The sequence below is a fragment of the Xiphias gladius genome, chromosome 8, assembly GCF_016859285.1.
Source record: "Xiphias gladius isolate SHS-SW01 ecotype Sanya breed wild chromosome 8, ASM1685928v1, whole genome shotgun sequence".
Taxonomy (NCBI): Eukaryota; Metazoa; Chordata; class Actinopteri; order Istiophoriformes; family Xiphiidae; genus Xiphias; species Xiphias gladius.
In genome coordinates this window covers 22,653,217-22,673,551 of record NC_053407.1, presented here as the reverse complement: position 1 = coordinate 22,673,551, position 20,335 = coordinate 22,653,217, and the positions used below count along the sequence as shown (strand labels likewise).

The following is a 20,335-nucleotide window of genomic DNA, read 5'->3' as shown; positions in this document are numbered from 1 at the left end:
CGTATTTTACAAAAACTCTTGAATGCATCGTACAACCATGCAACCATGTTTAGAAATCCCACACATTTGTACTCTCTCAGCAATCCTGCAAAACTGATGGCATTTGGCCCACAGTTGGCACTACTGTAACATGATCAGTCTGAAGGGACAATAACTCAGTGGTCAGACGTTTGAGCCCTCACTTTAAATTCTGCACACTTCATTGTTGTCCTAATGTTCCTTCACAGGGTGTGAAAAAAGCATGTAATCACCACTAGTTGGCAGGGTAAGGAGGATCAGTAGACTGGGAGCTCTTACTTTTTAATGTAGATGTACTGTAACCTAAGTAAGCTTCTGTTTTATGAGGGAAACATAAGCAAAAAAAACAATTAAAATAAATGGATTGGACTTGCTGAACGATTATTAAAGAACTTAGATTGGGATCAGGAGCATACAAACATAAAACATTTTCGCGAAAAAAATAAAAGGTTCAACAGTCATTTAAAACAGAGGGTCTGCCTGGCAAAGGGGCCCGTTGAACCCCTGTGCCCCTAGGCCTGTCCCTGGCAGACCCCTTACCCATCCATGGCTTTATTCTCCCAAATCAACATAACTACCACTGTACATCATCATGTATTGTGATCCACATCCAGATGTAGATTAAAATTTTCTAAACACTTTGGTAATTAGCAACGGCCTTGGCAGAGGTATGCACTCTCTGACGTCATAATGAAGTAAAAGCGGAGTGCATACAGTATATACCTAGAATAGAATTACTTCTTTGGTAGTATTCTTATTATTAAATTCATCACAGCAGCACTGCCACCCCTGGTGTGTTGGGAGTTCCCTCTTTTTCTAAACCCTGTGTTGCTGGACAACAGTGGTGATTTCAATCATTTCAATCATTTTCCAAAACCAAACAGAAAAAATAAACAGTAGAGTGGGACTAATAAGACTAAACTGGTACTCGACGGGGCAGACACACGGTTTAAAGGGGTCAAATTGGGTCAAATTCCAGTATGTTTTTACTCACTTGTGTGCATATCCGTCTGAGGTGGTGGTGAGGTTGATCTGCATGACCATCTGGAACTCAGTCTCGTTGCAGCAGTACTTGAAGGCGGTGTTGTTGTGGTGGCAGCAGAACATGTAGGTCTTGTTGTCTGAGAGGCGTGGGCAGTGAAAGCCAAAGTGGTAACGCCCCTTGTGGTCAGAGTAGGGTTCACACACCCGGTAATGAGCTGAGAGGGCTGCATTGTTGGGGAAGACAAAGACTAAGAAGTAAAATCCATTCAGAAATTGTCAGGAAGGAGGTATTTTGGTACTGCAGGAGGTAAAGACATGTGACTCATGACCTTTGAGGCAGACTTTGTGTTTGTCTCCCGACTCTGAAAAATGACAACCCCTTATGAGAAATATTGGAAAACAGCTCGCAAGGGAACATCCTTAAATGTACGGCAGCGCAATTACATAATCAAAGTACTGAATGCTTTTTTGTTTTCTTTGGATGCCTCAGAAAAGAAAGGACTGGGGAGAGTTTGTATAATAATAACAGTGTAGGACAAGGAACAGAAAACAAGCGTACCAGTAAAAATAATCCGATTGCAGACATCACATTATGCATACAGACCCTAATGGCAAAAGCACTGTCACCTTAATCTTGGAGGAACAAAACAACCCAAAATACATCAAGTGCATGTTATTTATTATGTCATTATGCAACCATAAGAGTTTCAGTGCTTCTGGATGGAATTGCCAAATATGCTCAGGTATTTGTTTTTTTCTTCAGACCAGTAAAAGAATTTGCTGTGTCAAAATTAACTTACAAATCCCTAGATGGTGGTTTTGGTTGAAGCCAGGAAAAAAACTGAACTCAAATGAAAGAAGCAAGGCCAGACCAGTCTCTTTATCTTAAGTCACCTGAAAACTCAACTGGAATTATGTGGGATGACAGAGTCCCGACTTCATTATGGAGTGATGCAAAGATATGTGGAAGGAATAGCACTATCACTTATTTGCGTTCATCAGTAACTGTGCTCTGAAGTCCCTGCGGCTCTAGGAGAAGATCAATCTGTGCGTTACTGTCACAAAGGGGAAGGAACAATATTGTTTTTGTATTGGAATCTGGCAACCAATAGGGTTTTGCTTGAAAATGAAATCACAGGAATGTACTTCAGCAGCCCAGACTCCATCTGATAATGATAAAGTACCAATCTGTCGGAGAAATGAACCAGATATAATGAGTGTCAGTTTACAGGGCTGATGATAGTTAATGCACGTCATAATAGACCAGGACACACTGGCTTTTTCAACATCCTCATAACGAATAAGTGTCAGCTTCTGAGTATACTTCCTCTCTCTATTACCAGTAATAAGAGTGAAAACGAATGTTGCGGTTTTCCTTAAGACAGACCCTGTTAACTATGTAGTAATGATTTACCGTAGAAACTGCACGAATAGAAACTTTATACCTTTGTCCTCCCCAAAATGTGTTCGTACACATGTTTACTCACTCATCAGCATGCACACGCTGACATACACAAACTCTACACCGCTGTTGCTGTCTATTTTCCTGCGCTTGAAGTTCTGTTTGATTTTATGTAACTAGGAAAGCCTCATTGAGATCAAAGTCTTTTTGTTTGATCATTCTCAGGCAAAGCATGAATTAAATTATGCCACTTCACGGGAAGTACACTCAGATTTGTATTATTATAACTGATTTGTCCTTGTCTTGTGTATCTCTTCTCATCGGTGAAGCATAAAAATCTGGCAGTGTTGTCAGGAAAAGTGTCACTGCTCTGCTTTAGTTCAAGGTCTACGCAGGCTGCAGGGTAATGGAAGTCTTTCAGTACGCTCAGACAGGTACAGATCAGCATTTGAAAGGCGAGAGCTCTTTCAGGTTATAATGAGCTTGGTGTGGCTAGCCATCTCCCCTTCGTCAATCATAATTATGGCAAAGGAGGGTGGGGGTGGTGAAGTGGTATTGAAGGACACAATAGGATTAGAGGTCAAGGATGACATAGAACGAAAGAAAACACTTCATTTGACCTTTGCATTGGCCGTACAAGTTGGTGAATCAGTGAAATGGTTCCGCAATCAGCTCATGTTATTTATATCCCATAAATCGTCATACCTAAAGGAGGGGCCAGCAGTTGTGCGTAAGTGAACTGGCAATAAGGAAGCAGGGAGCCCTGGACATCCAAAGTGGACCATATAGTCTTCTGATGATGCACAGCTTAAAGGTTTAGAGAGAGGAGAGTTCAGGGGAACTCTCTGGCTTCCCAAATGAACAACAGCTGGTTCTGGCAACGATACAGCTGTAAACACATCCACCTGCCTAATTTCATTAACACCCCTTGAAATTTAGAATAAAGTTAACCGCTTGGCTCTCGCATTACAGTTTTTTTTACAAGCTGCAGTCTGAAAACAGCTATGGCTCTCTCTCAGTGCAGTCAACAACAAGCAACATCTGAACATTAGTTAGTGCTCATTGCTTTTTATTTATAACTGCAATCACACCTGTAGTTTGTTGACATTGTTCTGAAAAATGGAGGAAAAGCTGTCTCTGTTGTATTTGTGTTTCATTCAGTGCTCAGTTAGAAGATAATAAAAGTGATGTTGGCTCACAAGCAACTCAGTTACTTGGATTTTTATGTAAGCTGCAACAGTTATTACAATTTTAGCTAAGTACGAGGGACTTTTGTGCACCATTTTGGTGTTTCTGTAATACATTAATGCCATCAACTTATCAATATATCGACAGCGATTTCGGCTGTCAGTCAGTCATTTAAGTAATTTATCCTTCAATCTTGCAACATTCTCTAGTTCCAGCTTATCAAATGTAAGGATTTGCTGCTTTTCTTTGTATAAAAAAGTAAAAGTTTAATTTATATTAAATAGTTCAATATCAATATCACCTGACTATATGTACAACCACAAATTAACTATTAACTCTTAAGAATATTACAAATCTTTATTGATTTGTTGTTAATTTATTTATTTTTCATGACAATAAATCCAATGTTCTGAGTGTGGAGGTTAGATGTAGAGTCACTTTATTACATTTGCAACTGATTCTGGTGCCCTGAGAAGCTCTTGGGTTGCTTTTGCAGCTTGTTTTGGGTCATTAACCATCTGTACCGTGAAGCTCCTTCCATTTTGCTGAATCTGAGTAGATAGTATAGCCTTGTACACTTCAGAATTCATCCTGCTACTTCTATCTGCAGTCACATCATCAATAAACATCAGTGACCCAGTTCCATTGGCAGCCATACATTCCCATGCTACAACACTGTCTCCACCATGTTTGACAGATGATGTGGTTGCTTTGTAGCATGAGCCATTCCTTTTCTTCCCCACACTCTTTTCTTCCCATCATTCTGTTACAAGTTAATATTGGTTTCATCTGTCCAAAGAATCTTGTTCCAGACCTGGTCAGACTTTTTAAGATGTTTTCTGGCAAAGTCTAATCTGGCCTTTCTGTTCTTAAGCATTACCAGTGGTTTGCATCTTGTGGTAAACCCTCTGTATTCACATTCATGAAGGCGTCTCTTGATTGTAGACTTGGACAATGATAGGCCTGCCTCCTTGAGAGTGTTCTTGACCTGGCTAGATGTTGTGAAGGGTTTTTCTTCACCAATGAAAGAATTCTGTGGTCATCCACTTTAGTTGTCTTCTGTGGTCTTCCCTGCCTTTTGGTGTTGCTGAGCTCACCAGTACATTCCTTCTCTTTAAGAATGAACCAAATTGTTCATTTAGCCTATCCTAAAGTTTCTGCCATCTGTCTGATAGGTTTGTTTTACTTTTTCAGCTTGATGATGGCCTCCCTTCATTTACATAAACACTTCTTTGGTCTATGGACAGCATATTGAGAGTTCCCATGAACAGCTACCAAATGCAAATTCAACACTGCGAATCAATCCGGATCTTTTATCTACTTAATTTGTCATGAAATAACAAGGGAACAGATCACAACTGGCCATGAAGCTGATCAGTTGTCAGTTGTCCAATTACTTTTGAGCCTCTGAAAATGAGACATGTGACATTGTATGATTGTATGATTGTACTGTAATTTCTAAATGGTTAATGTAATATTTTTGCGAAACCCCTTTAATTAAAGTTGAAAGTCTACGCTTCAACCACATCTTGATGGCTTTGTTTCAAATCCATTGTGGTGGTGTACAGAGGCAGAATTATAAAAATTGTGTCACTGTCCAAATACTTGTGTACCTAACTCTCATTTGGAGTTGTTATTTGAGAAAAGATTGAAGTTCTCTGGGCTTGAATGCATATTTATGTGTTTGTGAAGGAGGACTTTTAAAACTAAAACGGTTGTTAAGCTGCTCTTTAATGAGGAGGTCATTAACATCATTCACACTTTCACTCTTCTGGTTATTATGGGTTTACTGTTTAATCCAACCTTCTGCATGCTACCGTTAGCGGTTTTCTCCCACCAACACTCCATCCTCCTCTTGCCCTATTTCTTTATTTTCAAACATGAGTTGGCATCTTTTCCCTTGTGCATACTGTATACTCCATATCTCAGACAGCAGATACTGTATATGTTGGGAGGGGTTTTTTCTTTGTGCCTTTAGGGTTACAAAGTGCTCTCTTCACAGTTCTTTGCTGCATGGCCTCATTTGGAGAGCACCTCAGGTTCAGAGCTTTTCTTGCCATGTGTACTTTTTATTTTTGGCAATGAATGTTTCTAAGTCCCTTGATGTAAAGTGTCTCTGACTTAACTGCTGGCCATCAAATGTCAACATCTATCTCCTTCCATCCATAAAACTGTGTCTTTTGGGGTTATTTCCTTTATTACATTCATAAGCTCACTCAGTAAAGAATGGAGGCCCACATTGTGAGGCCTCCTGAGCTTGTAGAAATTGGTCATAGCATATGAGCAACACCCTGATATTCTTATGTGGATCTTTGGAGGCTCCTGTAATGAGAAATATATTAACTTTTGATGGCCAGACAGGCAGATTCACTGATAAGAAGCTATACAGACCTGCAGTGGACAGCAGAAGGAAAATGACCGTCAGGACATTTAAGGACTGCCGGCTGGTGATAGTCATTTTCTCGTCCTCATGTGGGAAGAAGGGAGGGCGCAGGAGGGAGGGAAGGTGCAGGAGGGAGGGAGGGAGGAAGGAGGGGAGCTGCTTGGATTTAGCTGGATGTGGGCATCCTCTGCTCGCTGGCAGCTCCTCTCACATGGCTACTGCTGCAGGGAGTCAGGACTCCTGATGGGAACAAGACAACCAGGGAGAGAAAAGATTAAGTTATTTGATTTGGATTTCTGGAAGTATCACCCTATTGTATGGACAGGTTGTCTGGCAGTGAGCTCACATGACGCCTTCTGAAAGTTGTCCTTTGGTTTACATAATAGAGGGGCTTGGGCATAATTTTTAATAAAATCAAAAAATCTAATCTTGTAGAAATTTCTATAGTTGATACAGTTTCTCTGCATTTGATGAGAGAAAAGTTTGGACTTGATATTGTGATTGTTCGTAACACAGAGCTGAAACAATTAGTTGATTAATCGATAAGTTGATTGACAGAAAAATAAGTACTGATTATTATGATATTGATTATTGTATTAGATACTTTGATAATCGATTAATCCTTTTAGTCCTTTATCAAGCAAAGAATCCAAACATTTGGTTAAGGTCTTGTTTGAATCATTTTATGTTGAGGCCGTAACGGGTGGTTTCAGCTTCTCAGAAGTGAATATTTGCTGCTTTTCTTTGCCAGAGATTTGTCTTATGATGGTAAACTTAATATCTTTATGTTTTGGCCGTCACCTTGGACCCTTTGGTTTTTCTTTTTTTTTCTATTGCCAAATCGCTTAGGCAGTTGATTGAAAGAATAATCGATACATCAGTGCAACCCTACACATCGTATATATTTATTTTAGTAAAGTATAGTCGCAATAATTAGGAAAAATAATTTAATGAGCTGAAGCAGTAGGTTAATCGATCAGTTAACTGACAGAAAATGAATTGGCAACTCCTTTGATAAGCAGTTCACTGTTCACGTTTTTCAAGCAAATATACAAGAAATTACCTGCTTCCAGCTTCTCAGATATTACAGTATGTTGCTTTTCTTTGTCTTCTTCTTTGGTTGGGATATTAAATAGAATATCTGCGTATCTTTCTCTCTGTTGGTAAGACAATTATAGCAATCTGAAAAGGTCATTTTGGACTTCAGGAAATTGTGATCTGAATTTTTTTCCCCCACATCTTATAGACAAAACAATGAATTAATTAGTGGCAATCTCGAAGATTTTCATTTAAATAAATGTCTGTTAAGTCATTTGCTATTACTGAATGAGGTTATACAATGGGGATTGAGCCTGTGGCCCACTGATGAAAGTATTGCAATATTTATATATTTGCAGTATTACGAACTGGTTTTTTATGGCGACATTCCCGGAAAAAATGCTGTATGAAGTTACTGGTAATGCAAACTGAACATTTACTACTGCTAGAGCTTCATATTAAAAACAATTAACTGGCAAAACAAGTTAAAGTGTTTTTTCTTTTTACCAACTATTTAATGAACTACAAAGAAGTTGCTCCTTCAGCACAGTGTAGAGAGTTTTGATTACAGAACTGCAGCAGAGCACTCTGCTTGTTAATGATGCATCGTGGGACTTCATGAATTCTTTTCCTTTCACCTGAGTATGACTGTGCTTTTACTGTTCAAAACTCTGTCATAGCCACCCGTCCACTGATGCTAACTGAGATTAATGGGTTGGTGGCACATTTTTCTTTGCCATGCTTGTTTCTGTTGTTTGATTTATTCCTTCAATAGCACCAGAGAAGATTTTAGATAAACGGTACCTGTCCCTGCATTAGTTAAAGGTAATTTTTATGGATATTTATGACAAAGCCTTTACATTCGAAGCTCCTATCAGTGTCAGCCGCATGTGACAGGAACTCAGGACGGCCTGAAAACATGGCTAATGATGGAACGTGTGTCTAAAATCAAGGGTGGCTGAAATGGAAGACACCAAAGCCAGCTTGTCTGTCACAGATTTCATACTAAGCACGATGTTAAAATGGTTTGGAAAATGTATTCACTCCCCAAAACCATAAGACCTGAAATTCCCATATTTATGACATGAATTATTTTCAGCTGCGAATCTGCCTTTGAAAATGACCCCAAAGCCACCAAGGACTTAAGGTCCATGTACGTCCAAAGGCACGTAAACATCCTCTGTGCAGAAGCAGCATGGGAAGTATTACAAAACTCATGTCCTGAATTATTAAGTAGTCAACAGCAGCTGACCACAGAATAGAAACCACGTATAGAAAGCAACAGCAAGGGTGTAGGGCCATCATTGTTCTCCTTCATCTTGTGATGAAAAAGAATGGGGGATCACATCCAGTTTAATGTTGCATCACCACTCTCTGCTGTTTGTCTTTTTTCTTGGACTATTTGCAGGCTGTTTTGGCAAAACCTCAGTGCCAGGTGGTGCCAAGTGGTTCTATCTCTATCTATAGAAAACAAAGAGTTTTGTTTGGGGACACCACTCTGTTTCACCTCAATGCACAGAAGGAGAAGGGTTGAGGGCAAGATTGAAGAGAAGAAAGGGAATGCAGCCTAAAGCGAAAAATGTACTTTCTCAGAAAAATGTCATCATTCACCAGGTCAGAAATGGTGATTCTTGGCATACTTCTATAAAGCAGCAGCATTTGAAGTTGAGGTGATAATGTGTTCGTCTTAATGACCAGGAGATGATAAAGTTGAATTAATTGTCAGTACAAGAGATGTGCAACCTGTATTTACAGGTTGTATTTACAGGTTGCACACAGGTAGCCAAATTCCTTAGTGCAAGTTCAATACCAGCTGTGAGGAGGAGATATGGGAAGCGTTCAAGTACCGGCTTCAAGTAGAGCTGCAGCTCTGCAACTATTTTGATAATCAATTAATCCAATGGTTCTCAAACTCTTTCTGGCATGCCACCCTTAAGAAGCGTAAAAAAGGATCCAAATTGGATTTTAGTGAAATAAAGGTCAGCATGATAGCAACAGCAAGCTCTTGTTTATTTTCCCTACATAAATCATATTAATTCAGGTTAGTTTCACTTCATATGGTCATCACCGGGGCCCACTCCCCAGTTTGAGAACCACTGAATTAGTCATTTAATTAATTTTTCAAGCAAAAATGACAAACATTTGATGGTTCCAGGTTCTCAAATGCAATAATTCACCGCTTGTTTTGGGAAGCCGTGAGATTTAATAATGTCACTTTGTCCTCTAGGATTTTGTGATGGGCATTTTTCAATTTTTCTGATGTTTTATAGACCAAACAATTAATCAAGAAAATAATCTGGACATTAATCCATAATGAAAATAATAATTAGTTAAAAGCCTAATAAAAACTAAACCATCTCCATAACAACTGATGTACTCCATCCAGTGATGGAGGCAAGAATTGAAATGAAGGTACACTGCCTTTATCAATGCCAATACAGAATTTTCAGACTGCCTGTACAAGATCCCAAAGAGAATAGATATTTGTCTTTAGTCTGGTTGGGACTCAGCTTCTAGTGGGTTATAAATAAGGTATGTAGCTACGTGAATGTGGAGGCAAGCATTGCTGAAAATATTTGTGTCTGTTTAATTGCGCTTCTGGGGATAAACAAATGTACTGGAAGAAACTAAAGTTGTACAAATCCCTTGGAGAATCCTGTTTTCTGTCAGTTACTGTGTTAGCTACTGTTACGATACCTGTTCCAGTTCCTACTTGTTGCCATGTTTCTTACGTAACGTAAACAGCAAAGACTGGTGGTTCCACATGACCAGACCGTTACACAAAGGCGTTACTATGGACTGTATGGACAGAATATGAATGTCGAGTAGGGATGTGAGCGATTAGTCGACTAAACGATTAAATGTTGCTACCCTCGCTAGTCGGCACCAGAAATAATAGTAGGTTAAACTAATTATTAATATTTTATAAATGTACAACGGTGGTTAACTGTTGTGTCTAAGATGTTACATAGCTGCTCGCCACTAGCTGGGGCTGCATCCCGCATTAGTGCCCAGATGTTGTAAACCAGCAAGGTGGAAAGTTGGACAGTTGACATCGAGTAAAACCAGTGCGGTTTGGCAGTATTTTGATCTAGAAAATGAAAAGAAATGTTGTATGTAGGCTTTGTCAGAATAAAATGCCATATAACCACTCAACCGGAGTAATGCGTAACCACATTCAGCACAGGCATGTGGACGTTTACCTGCAAGGAAAGATGGCTGCTGGTGGTAGCACTGCTAACGTTAGCCACATTCGGCAAACAAATATGACATCATTTACCTGCAGTCACTGTAATCCTGCTTGATTCCCGATTAAATTGTGGTCAGTTTTGATTGTTTTCTGAGTATTTTCTTACTTTTACACTAGTCAGCTAGACTAAATTTAAATTACTGTTCATTTGCCAGAGAAATTCATGGCGAGGAACATCCCTAAGGTTCGAGAACAGCAGGCTGTTTCTGTTGGAGTCTTTTAAAGCATTTTAGATCAGACAAGCTGTTCCCTCTATAGAAAGCAAGGCAGATGAGCTCCCAGGAGGCTTGTTAGAGTGGCATTTTATATATTTTTTCCACTCTTTTTACTTCTCGTGAGAGCCTCAGTCTACTGTCGATGACAACATGTGCAGTACAAGGAGGGATTCCCATCCTCTCAAATCTCCCTACAAGCCGACTCCTCTCCCTTTCTACAGCCATGGGCTTTTACAAGGGTTTTATATACACTGTTCCTTTTGTTGCCCAGTATTTTCACATGCAGTCACATCCTTGTCACATCACTGCCTGTGCTGTACAGGCTATAAAAGGGCAAGGTTCACTTCATCACAGCGCTGGGCTTGTTTGCAAAGACGAAGTGAATGTGAAGGGTTTGTGTAATGAGCCTGATGGTAGTGAAGCAGAACATGTACTGTAAATATACGGACGTGCATGCAGACAGTCACACACAACATCGAACAGTGCATAGCTCCCTGGGGCTGAAAATAGAACATACTGCCCAGCTGATCAGCCATACAAGATAGATGGAGGGTGTAGTCACTTGCTGCTTATGTCTGAGATCAAACTGAAATATACATAAAGCCCATGACAACCTGGTGTTACCACTTTTGGAGTAAATGTAAAGATCATGAGAGGAAACATCTAAAAAATTAACACACTCCTGGGGTAACTAGAAGCACACCAAGCTTGTTTATTTGGCTACACGTTACTCACTGCTGTTGCCCAAGAAAAGAAGGAAATATTAAGTTACCAATTACTGTAGCAACCACTGTGAATCCAACAGCACACTTTTCAGTGCAACGCAGCAGGAGACCCAAATCTGTCAGAGGTGATGAGGCAAAGTGCAGTGGAAGATTTTGGGTTACTTGGAGATTGCGCATAGTGATATGCTGGGCCCATCTCATGAGCATTCTTCTCCAAGTCTTATTTTTTGTTAAGACATTAACTTCAAAGTATTTGACATGTTATTATGCTTTCTAAATATGATTATTTATTTATTTTGGCCCGCTATATCTTTTATCAGAGAAGCTTTCAAGTTTGTCAAGGCACAAACTCGACATTACAATTCTCTCTCTCTTACAGCTTAACTTTATTTTTAGAAGAAACATTTAGGGCTGTCATTGTGAGTATTCACACACCCTTTTTTTTTTCTTCTATGGATGACGGTAGTTGGGTATTTATCCACCCTCTGTGCTTTGTTATTAAGTTTGTGTTTTCCTTAGAGCACGTAAATACACTCCTTGTTGCTACGCTCGCCCTTAATCCATGCTAATGTGCATTATCAATCACCCTAAAACACATGAGTTCACGAGGATCCGGAGTGAAGTACATTTCAGAGATGAGACTCCCACTTCACAAGAGGGATGAGCGCACACCAGCCAAGTGACTGCAGCTCATATCTGGGTCTGCTGTTGGGCTTGCATCCAAATGCTGATCAGTATTATGCTGCAAAGAGCCCTGTGCCTAATTGATGCTCCTTTTGACTGTCATCACAATAAACTGGGTTTCATTCACCCTTGATGACATTAGAGCTTCACTCAGAAGCCCTACAGTGCTACATTAGGGTATGAGCCCATGCTGGAAGATGTAGAGCTATGATACAATGATCTTCATTGGCACAGATGACTGAATTGTGTGCAGCGCAATTGTCAGTGAGGTCAGAGTGGCAGCCTGAGGCAATAAGAGATGGCTGATGGTTGGTGATTGTGTAGCACGCCATGTGCCAAAGGTGGAGTCGTATCACAAGACTAAGACCATGTTAAAGTCCAACTGAAATTGAATTGCATTTTTCTTTCTCTGTCTCCCACAGTATTAGGGGTGGGAATCACAAATCCCTTTGCTGATTTGAATCACTTTGTTAAGTTCAGTTCTAAGATTCATACTCACTGACCCTGCATTTCACTTTTTTTCTCCTGAGATAAGCGGTAGCATCAGTGTTCAAATGCACCTCAGTTCGTACAACACTGAGTGAACACGTCGCTCTTCACATGGCACGATGCTCAGGGCTGATTCCGACTGTCTTCAGTTCAGTAGTACATTCAGTCTGTGGTTAGTCTGAGCTGTCAAGTTCATTTCTAAATGAGCCTATACAATCACTGCTCATAAGGTTAATAGGTCCTTGTAGCAGCTTTGTATTTATGCTCTCAGGCACCAGTGAGTGGTGCTCCACTGCTTAAAGCTACCGATTCAGTCTTTGACAATGATGACTCAGTATAGTCAGTTCAATTTTGATTCTCTGTTCAGGGTTAGTTTTAGTTGCAGAAAAAGAGAAGCTGACAGAATTGATTCTGTGAAATCTCTGAATGAATATGGTGTCAAGTTCTTTCCTTGCACTACCAACGACCGTTGCTAGGGAGGAATATCTTTTCCTACAAGAAGTTGACTATAGGTCAAAAGCATTTCAACTTAAAGGAATATAAGTTTACTGTTAAGAGTTGTTCTCAATCCTCTGACTGAACGTTAAGCAAATCAAGACATTTTACATTTTACAAGACATTTTACACCTAATTTTTTTCTATTTGCCTCTGAATTTTGGCTACTGATTTATTTTTTTCGATTTCATCCAAAGTTTATTCTATTCTTGCAAAGAACGTGCATCTTTGTTCACTATTATGGGCTTTCGGCGCCAGCTATAACCCCAGGCTCTCTCTTTGATGCTGAGCTGCATGATGCTGATTTAAATTTGTTTGTTGTATTTAATACTGGCAGGCTGTATGAAAAAAATGTAATCCCATGCACATTTCATGTAGTTTTATTGCCTTGAAAGCTTTTGTAAAAGCTGTTTTTCCCTGTGGCTCTGATTTATAACAAAACCTGGTCAGTCGAGTTAAAGGACAAGTTGCTCCATAGCGTAGATCTTCCTTTTCAGTGATTTTAAATATATTTTATGGTAAATCTTATAATAATGTTAATAGTCAAAATCAAAACATTATCAATACAACGAAAATGAAATTTCAATTAATCATTCAGGTACCATATTAAACAATTGCCCATACAAAGTCCTGGCAAAATGTCTCTCCAGTGTTTTCGTTGTTCTGTTATTTACTACAAAACAGAGAGCACAGGCCAGCCAGGCATCTTTCCATTACTAACTGATATTATACTAACTGCTTATTCAGCTGAGAGCTCCGAGCTACAGAATGCCACATAAATTTGACTGATGAACAGAGGTCTTCAGTTTATATGATCAGTCACCTGAATACATTTTCCAGATCAAATATTCTAAATAAAGCCCAGAGGCAGAAACGGCAATGTGTTTTGGTTTAGTGGCCTGGTATTGCCTGGGAGACGTTTACGTCATTAAAGATATGGGAAAGAATGTAACATCTAGTAATTAGCACACACAGTGTGGTGTAAATGAAATGAATACAGTTGATCTAAAAAAAAAAGCAGAGAGAATAACACAGTAGGGTTTCCATAGAGCTTGTTGTGGAAACTTTGGTCAATATGGCAGCTTAATGGGATCAGCTATTGTGCAGTGCAGCCACCTAGCTGCATGGGTGGTCTGTTTCTGTTTTTGACTTGGTGGTGGTTTGTTAGTTTAAGAGGATGAGAGAAGAGCTGTAATCAAATTTACATCTGCTGCAGGCTAACTGTGTTTCTACCTGCTGAGAGCTGTCATGTTGAAGGAAACCATCCTGACTCCTCCATCACCTCACCTCGTCTCCTTCACACCTTTAATTCATCACCGTTTTGGATCACAAAGGCAGATTGAAAATAATAAATTGGAAAATAATAGAGAACACTGTTAAAGACAGTCAACTGTAGGAAAACTTTTAGTTTATATCTCTAGCGGGCAATATCAGCACACATCTGGAAATAAGCCTCCCCCAGCAGCGGTCCCTGACAGATTTGAGCATTGTTCATTTCACCTTGCTACACTGCTCCAGCCTCATTTCAAGTTGAATAAGTGACTAATATCAAAACTATGGAGGTGATGGGAAAATAAATCTAATACATTTTCTTAAGCTTCACCCACATATAGAAACAGTGAAAGGGGTAATTATAACACATTAAAACATGCCCAGAATTTTGTGCTGGTAGGAGAAAGTCCATCCTTGACCAAATGAGAATTTAACAGTGCAATTCTTTCATCAGTAATTTTTACTTGGCAATAAATATATGCATGCAGCGAGGGAGAGACGACTAATGAGATAGCTACTGGAGCCTAATAAGTTGAATTCATTATACAGTCAAGATCTCAAAGTCAGCTGGGGGATGAGAATTCTTGGAGCCCCATCTAACATAATGCAGATCTACAAAGACCTTTTTTCCACGTGATGCAGTATAAATGAATCCACCTCACTTAATTCTACATGATACCTTTGCAAGATATTAAAGGTTCTGAATCTATTGATAAAACTTTTATTAGACAACAAGAAAAGTAGCTTTTCCTGCGTAGGCTCTGTCTCTTTTGACTAGCACTGAAAATATTAGTTGATTAATTGATTAGTTTACAGAAAATTAATCGATAATTTTGATGATTACCTAATTGTTTAAGTCATATGTGTAACAAAAATACCAAACGAGATTTGCTACTTTTCTGCTTAATATCATTGTAAATTGAATATCTTAATTTGACAAAACAATCTCACCACGAGGTCATTTTAGTAGCTGAGCTGGAGCTTTAGATTGTATCACACAATTTTTCTTAGCATAACAAAGTTTGCCCAGTTGTCACTGGGTTGTAGTTCAGTGGTTCCCAGCCTGTGGGCCAGGCCCACAGTAGCTGACAAGATGATTTCCAAAATACAAATTATAAAGGCAAAAAAAAAGATTTGTGGTGAAATATTGTGTAGTTTTGCTTCTACAGCACGTTGAAAAATAGGATAGTCAAATAAGCAGTACATATGTTCAAATTAAGGGGCCACATGCAAAAATGGTTGGGAACTTCAGTTTTAAATGTCCAAATTTTCATTTTCCTAAGCACCTCTTTTCCATTTTGACCAAAAAGTTGAAAACTGAAAGTTAATTCTTGATCTTGGAAACAATAGTTGACAAACCAACCTCACTGCAAGGTACTTTTCTTAGCTGTTCTGGATGTTTCTTAATGTCTTTGGCAATTAGACTGCTGGTCAGACAAAACAAGCAATTAATTGATTAATCAAAAAGAGTCAACAGATTAATTACTAATATGAATAGAGTAAGGATTAGTTGCAGCCCTACTTTTGATTTAAGCTTGTCCCAGAGCAGCGTCTCTACCATTTAGCCTTTGATCCAGCGACACAGAGGATTGGGTGTTGTTGGGTTTGACTGCTAAATGTCACAGAGATAACAGTAGCTATCGCAGTTAAGTAATTTTCAAGGCCACACAGAGCCTTCCAGGAATTGTTCCACAGCAGCTCACAACACATCCATGGCTTGAGCTGCCTGCAGGCTACACGGAGGCCTCATCTGTCAACACATCAGCGCTTTGGCACTCAAATTCAGTTTTCTTTGGTAGTGGGACTGTGACTCATGCAGAATAACTGGACTTGTTTTGGCTCTGGGGTTTGGGAGGCATATCCAGTGGACTATTTGGTGTCTGATGGAGACAGACATGACAGTGTCTCCCAGAAACAAGCATGCAGTGTTTGTTTGGATTTGCTTTAACACCCCACTCTGGGTTCATTTGGTTTCTCTTGGAAATGTTCGCCGTCATCATCCGCCTGACCCTGGATTTAAAATAGCTTCTACCCGCAGACATATAGTCTAGTGGGAATTTCAAGAATGAAGAACGAGAAAATCACAACATGGGACATTGAGGCATGACAGAACTGCATCTCAAATACAGCAGATTGGTAATACCTGTTGTCTCTCCCATGGCCTGCACCAATATTGTAGGTTTACGCAGACAACCATGATAACGAAGCAACACAGCACCAAAAGTGCAAAAATATAATGTTCTGTGTCATCCAGTTATTATCACATGATTTTTAATACTAACAAACCAACACCAAACAAGCCAGAAATAGAAAAAAGCACTAATCTGATGTATAGTTTATGTCAGGGTTTGGTGTATAGGTGCTCACACTGCCTTGCACAGAAATGTGCAGCAAGAAATCCTAGTCTTTGTGTCTCCAAAACAGCCATTTATACTCAGGGACAGTACGAATGCTGGAGACAGTGTGGTTAAAAAATGGCTGATCATATTCATATTGTTTTGCTTTACCCTTTATTTTTTTTCATATTGGCAAGAGATTGCTAAAGAAATTATGACAATTTGTGGGAGTTTGTTTGCTCTTCTGTCAGATCACGACTGGGCAAAATCCCAGATAAACAAAATGAATTATCATTTTAAAAAACTTTTGGCTGTTAGCAGGGAAGCCGTTACATGGAAATGGCTGCAGGAAAACCCCCCAACAAAGGACAACTGGCCTGAAATAGACAATGAAGTAAACTGTATTGAAGAATAGGCCTTTATCTTAAGACTATGATACATCAGTATACAGTCAAATATACAGTATGTACTTGTAAGATGTAGCCCCTTATGTATGTCACTGAAGGACCCTGATCGTAGTAAATATAATGTTGCCCATGTCAAGACACACTGCCTGAAAATATCAATGGAAGCTTCTAATCCGCAGTGACTTTTGAGTCACTTTTGAGTGTCAGATCCAAAAGTAGCACAATGAAAATAGAGAGGTGTGACTTTACCCTCAGATAACCTCCCTGAACAATTCTGTCTTAAGAGGTTTAACACTCCAGACGGATCCCAATACAACTTAGCCCTGAATATCCATGGCAGATACACTGTGTGGACCCGGAGAGCTCTCATACACCTTCAGGTCTCAGAGGTCATCGAGGGGAAGCGATCACACAAGGCCTCACACTGCGCTGCCAAGAATACCTCCGATGAGGACGGATAATACTCCACGTTGCTCCACGTCCAAAACCTAATGCTGTTTTGGCAGCCGGTTTTTATGGCCTGTTAGCAAAACCTTAAAATACAAGTAACCGCTTGTGGGTTTGTGTTCCAGCGATCATTACTGGAAGTGTTGGTTGAATGGCCATCGCAATGGGATTGCACCTCATTAATAAGGCTGTCCTGGTTTTGACCCATTGAGAGTGAACTCACCTTGGTTTGCGAGTTTGGTGGATCTTCTGTGAATAATAACTTCCTATTATGTCCATAAACGCTCCCCGAATGCCGATGGGTTCAACTCTAAGCTTTAATATTATAACTTTTGCGCAAAATGCACTGAAGTCTCTACTAAAAAGGCTGTGTTGAGATGATCTCTGTGACTGTGGAATAAATTTTTTTTTATTATCAAAATGAACAATAGCAGAGTTACCTGCTGTTATTCACTGATAATATGTGGATGTAATTATCGTGTCTATTTAAATTATTGTTCATTATTGGAGAGAGGGATTATAGTGAGTCATTACATTACATGGTGAATCAAGAATTATAGTCATTTGAGCCCATAATGAATCATGGATTATAGCGAGGCTTCATATGGCACATTATCTCTGTCAGCATAGTGAGCACATATATTTTACTGCAGTACAGACAAATGCTCACAAACACATACATAGCAGCTGAGTTGACACCCCTGATTCAAAAATGTGGATTTTTGAATTTGTGACTGGTTGAAGCTGCTGGCTCAGTGGCAGCTGACTTAAAAGAAAAAAGGCCAATCTCCCATAGACACACACAGCTTTTATCCACATTCATGCTTTTTCTGCCTCATACTAACAGCAGCATCACTGTGTATTATGTTTTAATGATAAGGTCCACCACCTGTGAAAAGACAAAACAGAAGGAATGCATTGTTTTGAATGAGGACAAACAACCCCAGAGATTTGCTCATGACAACTACTGGCTCAGAGGCTCAGTCTGTACTATACTAACCCTTGGTAGTCTATCAGACCCTTTCAGAGGACAATGTATTGTTTGAGCCAACCTATACTTTGAGTTATGATAAATTAAGAAAATTAAAAAAAAAAAAAAAAAAAAAAAATTCCGTTTACAAGTGAATTCCTTCAGAACAGTATGCTATTATGTTAGGGCTGCGACTAACAATTTGTTTTTATTATCGATTAAATCGTCATTTTTTTTCAATTAATCGATTAGTCTTGGTCAATAAAGTGTAAGAAAACTGTGAAAAATATCCATCTTAATTTCCCAAAAGCCCAAGGTGACGTCTTCAAATGTTTTGTCTGATCAAGAGTCCAAAATCCAAAGATAAACAGTTTACTCTAATAGGAGACTGAAGATATCCACAAAATATTCATTTTTCAGAAGCTGAAACCAGAAGATTTTGACACATTTTCTTAAAAAAATATTCATAACGATTAACTGATTATTAAAATAGATGCCAATTCTTTCTCTATCAATCGACTTATCGATTAATTGACTAAATGTGCAGCTCTAGTGAATAAGTCTGAAATCACCAAGGTCAGTGAAGCAAAACAATCTCAACTCCAAGGTCCACTTACTAGTTTTTTTTAATCTTTATCTCCCAATCCTAAACAGCAAATGGAGCAGACTTGAGTGTCAAGAAATAAGGTTCATGTTCAAAAATGAGGCAGAGATTTTATATTTAATTCAAAAGAATTTTGTAATCATTCATGGAAGCCTATGGGATATGGTTGAAAGCGTGGGAATGAAGTTCAATGCCCAGAAAGCATTTTTCGTTGATGATCCATCTAGAAAAAAAATGGCCAACACACAACTCTAACGACACAGTGTCTAATTTTGAGACAGAAAATTAATTATCTCAAAATTATTAAAAAAGTAAAGGGAGCATCTCAATTGCTCATCCAGAGGTTGCCTGCCCAGCTGTTCCTTTAGTCCTTTCACTTGCCACTTCTTGTTGACAGTGTAGATGCATTTAAGCTGTTACCTCGACATGCTCCTTTTAACTGGTGATAAAAGCTTTTTCTGAACATTGCAAGGCTGAGCCAAAGTGACGGAGGCTCTGCTGCACCTCGGGCTCTGTAATCAACAGCCAGTGTCTGACATCGACTTTTAACCCTTCGTCCACTCCCCACTGCATCTCAGCTGCCACTCACATCTGCTCTCTCCCTACAACACCTCAGTAAGGGAAGGCCAGTCAAACATATGGCTTTATGTGGAAATTGCTCAGGGGAGCAAATACCAGTTAGTCTAGTCTGTTTTGTTACAGTTTTGTTAGAGTCACGTGAAGTCTTTGACAGTGTAACTATCGTCTTGTAGATTAGGAAAATAGTTACGTGTTCCTTTGAGAAAATAAAGACATTATATTTGTACATGGATGTGACAAAACGCAAGAATTATGTTAATCAGTCATTACTTGTCAACTAAAACACTGATCTATGAGGTGATAGAGTGGGACGAGTCAACTGGAGGTTAAACACAAGTCGAAGAGGCGGTCACGTGGCTTAGCTGCTCTGGTCACAGGTCAGACGCTGGCACACCAAATAATGAGAATCGGCAGAGTGGGGTCATGCATTAAGATGTGAATGTCACTATGTCAATATTATGGTTATTCTGTGTTTTTTCTTTAAAAATCACTCTGGGGAAAAGGCCCTTGACCTTCCTCCCTAAATTAAGATTCTTAAGAATTTTTAAGGAACTTAATACACTGAAAAGAGAACAATATACAGATGGAGCTTATTATTTATGTATGGGAATGAACAACAAACATAAATACTAATTTGCATAATTGGTCCACTCTAGTAAATATTTGCCCAATCTCTGATTTTTCCCAGGTATTTATTTTTCCCCCGTGAACCATCATTCATGCGTGATTAAACCGTTTTGGTTGGGTCAATACTACAAAAGCTTCGAAAGAATCTGAATCAATGTAATTTTTCATCCCTTTTGTATTGACTAGAGAACCACACACGTACACAGAGCAAACAGTGCATTA

The 20,335-nt window shown here is 39.2% G+C and overlaps 1 protein-coding gene across 2 annotated transcripts in view; it reads right to left on the bottom strand.

Annotated features, from left to right (window-relative positions):
• shisal1b (shisa like 1b) overlaps positions 1-20,335 on the bottom strand; it is a 41,050-nt gene that overhangs the window by 14,685 nt on the left and 6,030 nt on the right. For both annotated transcript variants that reach the window (XM_040132111.1, XM_040132110.1), the window contains exons 2-3: positions 5,984-6,215; positions 1,013-1,226 (exon numbers count right to left, since the gene is read on the bottom strand). In XM_040132111.1, the coding sequence (XP_039988045.1) occupies positions 1,013-1,226; positions 5,984-6,050 (281 nt within the window). In that variant the 5' untranslated portion in view covers positions 6,051-6,215. The remainder of the gene's footprint in view (positions 1-1,012; positions 1,227-5,983; positions 6,216-20,335) is intronic.